Genomic DNA, 7692 nt, shown 5'->3' with positions numbered 1-7692 from the left:
GTTTTGATAAATTCCCCTCAGAAAGTTTAAATCGGCTAATAACTCCCATAATGCATTTCCTTAAATGCATTATGGGAGTTATTTTACCATGTGTTCACACAGCACATAGCTGTGAGAATGACGTTCGCAGCTCATTATCGCCACTAGATGGCGCGAATGAGCATCGGAGATTCCTATGCACTTCAAACGTCGTTCTCACAGCTATGCACCGGGCGAACACCTTATAAATCAGCCCTTTAGTATTACTTAGTAAAACAGGTTGGAATTTTTTTGTTACAAAAATACAATTTCCGCTTACTCTGTACGATTGTTTTCCATGTGCCTTTACTTTTTTAATATATAATAAAAAAAGGACCCTAACTTTTGTAAGGGAACTTTTTCCCTATGAAATGTTATGAAACATTTATTATCACCCCAATTTTTTGGTAAAATATAAAAGACGGGGTCATGTCGGGTAAATAGACACCAAACATGTCAAGCTTTACAATTGTGCGTGGCCGTGAAATCACAGAAAATGACCACACACAAAACTGGCCATAGGTGACGCTTTAACGTTTTTACCGTTCATCAGTTTCATGTTATCAGTAATTATGTAACGTGCGGCGTAATAGTTTTTTTTTGGGGGGGGTTTACACTAAGCGATATAAGGTATTGGTTCTACCTTCCATTGACACACATTAACAGTCCACACCAGTCTGTTGCGTTGCGCGCTGAAAAAAGTAGAGCAACGCAACGGACCGGTATGAACTGCTCCCATTAATTTTCAGTCGTCCTTACATGGCAATGGATGCCATTGGATCTGGTATGAATTGGGCCTAAAAATCTTCATTTTTGCCTCTATTCGCAGATCGAAGTTCCAGAGATTTGTAGTGCAAATGGCTCTGCGAATTGTTTATATATAAACCCTGAAGTCTCTTCTGCAATAAAAGGTTTCTTACCTGCCTGTTCAGTCTTCTTGACGATGTACACTGAACTGCACATGCTCAGCTCAGTGTACAATCCCGGCATCTGCCGGGATGGACGGACATCATCCTGGGGCAGCCAGTCAAGATAGCCAAAGATTCTGAACCCAACTTGATGTGTACTGTTTACTTTGAAGAAACCTTAATATATATATATATGTAGACCAGGTGCAGATGTCAACCCCAGCATGGGAGCTCCTGGACGTCACATCCCTCTGGCATAGGTTAGTCAACTTTATGCCAAGGACAGAACACCAGATGTACATGATCGTTCTTGGCTTCTGCTGGGATAATTGATCATCATCCCAGGGTGACCAGTCAAGGTGGTTGAAGATCCTGAACACTGATTGGAGGCAAGTATAGTTCCACTATAAGTCAAAGACAGAACATCAGATCTCCATGTTTATTCTTGTGTCATTATCAAAGCAAATAGATGACATTCAAGCCACTTTAATTTTCTACAAGGTCAGCAATTGAAGCCTCCAGAAGAGTTTTTTATGGATTCTTGCCAGCTCCTGTTCTGGAGAGACTGATGTAGACCTTACCATGTGCTTGTCTCAAACTGACTGCTAATGCATTATAAACACCTGACCAGTCTCAGTTGTAATAAGAAAATCAGCAGCCCGGCAATCCTTTATTCTGATGAACTATTTGAAAGCATCAGGCCACAAATGAAACCCTTGTTGCAGAGGATGCTGGTGATGTGGCTTTAAGCTCTATGCACAGTTCTGAGAAAGGCAGGGGAGCAATCACACAAGTGGGAATTTAGATTTCTGGTGGCATATTATGCACTGTAAAGCTGGCCATACACCTTACAACCATCGCATGCTCATTCTCATCTGTAATCCTAATGAGCAAAACAGTGACGTTTCCACTAGAGGTGCACTGAAATGAAAATTTCCAAACTGAAATAAAAAAAAAAATGTCAGGCCGAAACCAAAAATGTTTTTTATTTTAACTTTTTCAAAGTTGTTTTAATATTTTATTTTTTACAAACTTTTTAATTTTATATTCATTTTTATGAAATATTTTAATTTTTTACTTTACATTTAGGGGCTTTGGGGATATATTAGGGGTCTAAAAAGACTCCTGAGAATTCCCTTTTAAAATAGAAAAAGAGATTGAGGAGACAGAGTCCTCAATCTCTTTTTCTGTATCCCCTGTTATCAATGAACAGGAATCCTCTATACGGAGTGTTCCTGTTCATTCATAACATGAGGACATTGTGTGTTTACTATAACCACAACTATGAATGAACAGGAGGTGATGTAGATCACTTCCCATTCATTCATAATTGAGGATATAGTAACCATACTCTGTCCTCAATTATCTACAATAACTCAGCAATCACTGATTGCTGAGTGTTTGTACCGGCTCTCCTTCCTGACTGCTGTCACAGGAGGCTGAGCGACCGAAGCTCAGCCTCCTGTGACAGCGCTGGCTGTCTACGCCCACACCGCTCTCCCGATCTGTGACAGGAGGCTGAGCGGTGCGGGGAGGAGAGGCGCCGGGCGCTCACAGCGCTCTCCTCCCACAGCGCTCGGCCTCCTGTCACTCTCTGTGTCCCAGCGTGGAGGAGAGAAAGAACGGATGCACCGCTGTATCGGCCAGAAAATGGCACTTTCGGCATTATGCTAATAGTGCCATTTTGGGCCGATATATCAGTGCATCCCTAATTTCCACTGCTAATTACTCCTCAAGAAAAATTCATTTTTACATTTTGTATTGCTCAATAATACAAGGATATTGCTTTGCAAGTAAAATATTCACTTTAGGTTCTCAGCAACGCACATACGCTTTTTTTTTTAGGCATCTCCTTCTGCTCGTATACCTCTACCTCCTGTATCAGTACAGAAAGGTTACAATAATGTTTTGTTTTTTTTAGTCTTGGCATCTAAGCGTAGATATGCTCTATCCATTTTCAGGGACACAGCCACACACAATTGTTGGCAAGCTAATCTTGTGATTCCCATGAAAGACTCACTTTTCAGCTACAATGACAGCTGCCCCACACTGGCAGTTACTGTATCATACACATGTCTTAAATTCTGTAATCAGCAGCCAGCAGGTGCTGTATCGCATTCAGCACACCACATCCACTCAATACAGACATCCCCAAACACACAGAGGCTGGTTTTTGTCAAATGTTTTATTGAGTGTAGACATCTGGAGTACTGTAAAACATGCATTATCTGTAGATTCAAAAAAAGAGCCAGCCACATTGTCCTCACTGTCAGATGTGTCAGGCTTGGCATACATGATGGAGATTAATGAAGTATCATGAGACTAGAGCGAGTCCTGAAAAGCATCTATGATTTCAAGTAGGATCTTAATCATTTGGAAAGCACATTTACTGAACTTGGATTTTCACAGTGAGGTGACACGTATCGTTTCCAAACAAACAGCATTTATTTGGTGGGGAGGGAGAAGAGGAGAGATGGATCCCGGGCATTTCAGAACAGAAATATTCTAAGTACAAATAAAAAAAAAAAAAAAGCAGCCTTTCCATGTTTAAAACTATTTCTTTTTGGGTTGTTGAGGTGTATTGAATTTAAAGAAAATAATATCTCCGTCTTCTACCGTGTAATTCCTCCCTTGTTGTCTGTATTTTCCTGCAGCCTGTAAAAGACACAAGATATACAGAGGAATGTTAATTCTTGGTGGACTCAGAACAATGCAGGAAATGTTTATATATCAGTGAATCTGACATTCGCCAGACTGTGCAGGTGAATCTTCCTGCTCCATGTGTTTTAGGTGACAGTGATTGATTCAGCACCAGTGAATGTTGGTGAAAGTCACATTCTCTCCTTTATAACTATGACCCGACGTTATGTACAGACATTCCCTGACATGAACACTCCATCCGTGGCTTTGTCTTTTAAAATGGAACTCTACCCTTTCATCGTGGAACGTTGCCACATGCGTATACAGTTTCCTAAGATACATACACTTTGTTTGGAAATCCCCGCAAATTTGTACAATCTTGGAACCTTATTTAAATCTGTACTCCTTGAGTTAAACAGGGTGGCATTAAATGAACCTGAACTTTACTGATTACATTGCTAATTAAAAGTGGAGATTTACTATGCAGGAGAAATGTAAAGCTGTTGTTACTTATCTACCCCATACTTCCACTTATCTGCCACCAGGAGCTTTTAGCTAGGCGCTAGTATGCACAGCATGGTGATGTCTGGTCTTTTCTCCCTCTTTTATAGGTCCTCTTAAAGATTCCGATTCTTCACTGGCCGGACCCAGATGTAACTCACTTGGGCAAGAATTTGGCTTAGCCTGTGCATTGAGCTGCGCATGTGCGACCTCATGTACAGTAAAATTACTGACAAGCAGGTAAAAGCTTCTATGGCAGAAGAGACTTAAGGTGCCCGTACACCTTGCAATTATCGTACGATATCCCGCGATCGTACGATAATCGCAAGGTGTATGGAAGGCGTGCGACCGTTTTTACTGTACGGTCGCACGTCTTTTGTCTAACCAGCATGCTAGAAAACCCGCCGAGAATCGTACGATTGTAGGCGGGTTTCTAGCCTGCTCGTTCAACAACTGCGGAACGGGCCGATGTGCGGGCGGGCTTTCGATGATCGCAAGTACGATCCCTTCATCGTCGATGTTTGAGCCTGATGAAGGGACCCTGCGTGGCCTCGAAAGCGCTAGTTTCTACTTTTGACAAATTGTTCATTAAAATGAGCAATTGGAGATCCACAAGGATTTTCGGTGTGCCGGTGATATTTTCACAACTATTCTATGCATACAGCGGTGCCATCCGCAGTCATTACAAGCACCCTCCCCATCACTGGGAATATCCGGTAAGGAGTGCAGCAAGATCCTCTTCATCATCATTTCCCTCCACACCTCCCAAATAATAAGATTATATTGATTTCAGGAGCCATGGATTTATAATTTCAGCATTCTACCGAGGACAAAAGAAATCCATGTTATGATGTACAAGGCAACAAAAGTGATCACTAGGCAGCTGTAATATTACCGGAACACAGAAGAATGAATAACCAGGACAGACACACATACATCGGCTATACTAATAGATTTACAGCAAAGACTTATATGTTTATATTCCCAGCTCATCCACAGACATCTGTGTTGTCAACAGCAATTGGCAGGCACAACTTCCAAATGACATTAAAGGAGGAGGATACCATTGCCAAATTCTACTTCTGAAAATACTACTTGCCTGGCTGTCATGCTGATGCAGAGGCTTTGAAAATTTCAAGCTACTGGCCTGGAATAAGCATGTAGATTAGGAGTTCTGACTTGTCTCTGGCTTTCTATTCTGCCTGCTTGTGCCAGGTCAGTGACTTGTCTACTTCTACTTATGCTGAGGACCGCTTGAAGTCTCGGGCCTCATTTGTGATCAGAGTTGCTCAAACTGTTTACAGTGCTACTGGTCTCTGTAGAGATGACTAAAAACTAGAAAGATAAATATGAATAGTTGTAATAGGCAACAGGCATTGTTTTCTGCAACATAAATGTATCTATGCAGCCATAACTCTGTGTATTAGATACATTGTATGCATTATTTTACGATCATTGTTGTTATATATGGTTTACGAAGTGCCAAGTTTGAGACAGTACAGTCACAATACAATTCCAGACAAGAGGGTTAGGAGAGCTTGTGAGAGCTTACAATCTAAAAGGGAAGGGCAAGTGATAACAAAGGTAAAAAGGGATGGGTGGCTAGAGAAAGTGAAATTTCAGTCATTACGTAAGGCGGGATAAGCTTCCCTGAAGAGACGAGTTTTCCAGGATTGTGAAAAGATGGACAAAGTAGAAGAACGGTGGAGAGATTGGGGTAGGGAGTTCCAGAGCATGGGTAAGGCTCTGAAGAAGTACTGGAGGAGAACATGGGAAGAGGTGAAGAAGGAACTGAAGAACAGGAAGTCTAGGGAGGAGCAAAGAGGATGGTTTGGGAGATATTGTGAGGCAAAGCTGGTGATGTAGATGGTTGCAGAGTTGTGAATGGCTTGGCATGTTACGAATAGTGTTTTGAATTTTATATGTTGGGTGACTGATAGCTAGTGCAGGAAGCGTTTGAAGACACTGTTGGTAATGTGAATATGCCTAGCAGCAGCATTCATGATAGACCAAAGAGGTAGTGGGCGGGGGGGGATAGAGGTAGTCCAATGAGAAGAGAAGGGGAAGTGCAGTGGTTGAGGCGAAAGAGAACAAGGGAGTGAATTAGTAGCTTGATTGGGGTGTCATGTGTGTCAGCAAGAATTAAATCTGAATTTCTTTAAAGCACATGCCTTCAATCAGGTGCCTAGAATAATAAACAAACAAAATGTACTGGAGAGGGGAGGAAGACGTTGTGTTTCATTACTAGTGAATTTATAGGTTATATCTTGCTATATATTAAATTTGCCAACAGAATGGCATCCCCTCTACAGCAAGAGAGACAGATGTCCTTGAACTACAGGGGCCCAGGTGACATTTAATATGGAGCAGCTTTGTTTTGGAAACGATACAAGCCCTATGAGTTCACAACAGTAATATTGTTAGGCTGGGCAACCCAGGCACACAGCATCATGCATTTCCATGGTGCAGGCCGGCTGTCCCCTAGCACCATAACAACCAATGATGCCATGCGTTCAGGCAGCCCACACCATTGAAATGCATTACGTTGTGCTGTCAAACTGCCTACCACCATTACTTCATTTTTTTTGCTTATACACCTAAATGTCCTGGCAAGTACCCTAGTTTGGCAACGAGCCTTACCAAAAATGCATAGCGACATTACCTGTTATTCATTGTGAATGGCGCCCCAACTCATTTTACAGTAAAGCCCATAGCAGAATGCATACACCATTTTTACAAAAGGGCCATAAATGTCATCTGTTCGGATGCGTTGGCAGCCTACTAATAATGAATGGGCTGCCTTAGTACAACGCACATTAAAATGTGCCATAGTGTGCATCAATGCATCATAATGGAACACTTAAGTGTGAATGGGCCCTGAATAAAGTGTAATGAATTCACAAAATCTATTTAAAAATTGAGCTGGTAAATAATATGTGTAATACTATGTGTACTCCAGCAACAATAGGACTCCTCGATGTCTTCTCTAAGGTTTGTCAAGCATGTATAAAACATATAAATAAAAAAACAAATCCAACATGGGACGTGCATGGTGTGTGGTTTATTTTTATTCCCTTGATATACGATTTGGTTTACAATTAATTAAATGTAATAGTGTTCCTTTAAATGCTCAAGAGACCATTTAATCCATTTCCTTTGCTAACTGAAACAACTGGTAGAAAAAATCAATACCCATTTGTGAATCTCTAGTATGTATTAAACAAGACGTCTAACCGGTTCATTTGCACTTGAAAGCAGCCATCTGTAGTAGGCAGCTTTGCCTAAGCAGATATGATTGCTAATAATGAAATATCCCTGTAGACTACAAAGCCCACACAGCGCTATTCAGTGTATAGTTCACAGCGCTGGCATTAAATTACTTATGCTGTGCTGCTGGTTCCAGGCACAGGAGAATCAAACTTGAAATGATCAACCCTGATAGCGCGGAGCAGACACCCTTCGCTGGGAAACTCGCAGGCTAAGCGCCATACAAAGCCACGCTTAACGGATATGTAGAAAATAAATAAATAAACAAGACGCTCCTTTCATCCCAGTGTCAAATCTATTTAAAACATTTCAATTCATTTTTTTCCCCTCTCCCCCCCCCCCCAAACGTTGGGCGATT

The 7692-nt window shown here is 41.5% G+C and overlaps 1 protein-coding gene across 1 annotated transcript in view; it reads right to left on the bottom strand.

Moving 5' to 3' along the window:
• Positions 1 to 3318: 3318 nt before the first annotated feature.
• OLA1 (Obg like ATPase 1) overlaps positions 3319 to 7692 on the bottom strand; it is an 86170-nt gene continuing 81796 nt past the window's right edge. The window contains exon 7 of the mRNA XM_018572290.1: positions 3319 to 3581. Within this exon, the coding sequence (XP_018427792.1) occupies positions 3480 to 3581 (102 nt within the window). The 3' untranslated portion in view covers positions 3319 to 3479. The remainder of the gene's footprint in view (positions 3582 to 7692) is intronic.

This window comes from Nanorana parkeri, unplaced genomic scaffold (genome assembly GCF_000935625.1).
Source record: "Nanorana parkeri isolate BGI_ZX_2015 unplaced genomic scaffold, ASM93562v1 scaffold44, whole genome shotgun sequence".
NCBI classification, from domain to species: domain Eukaryota; kingdom Metazoa; phylum Chordata; class Amphibia; order Anura; family Dicroglossidae; genus Nanorana; species Nanorana parkeri.
Note: the sequence above shows the minus strand (reverse complement) of the source record. Positions and strands in the feature narration are given on the sequence as shown.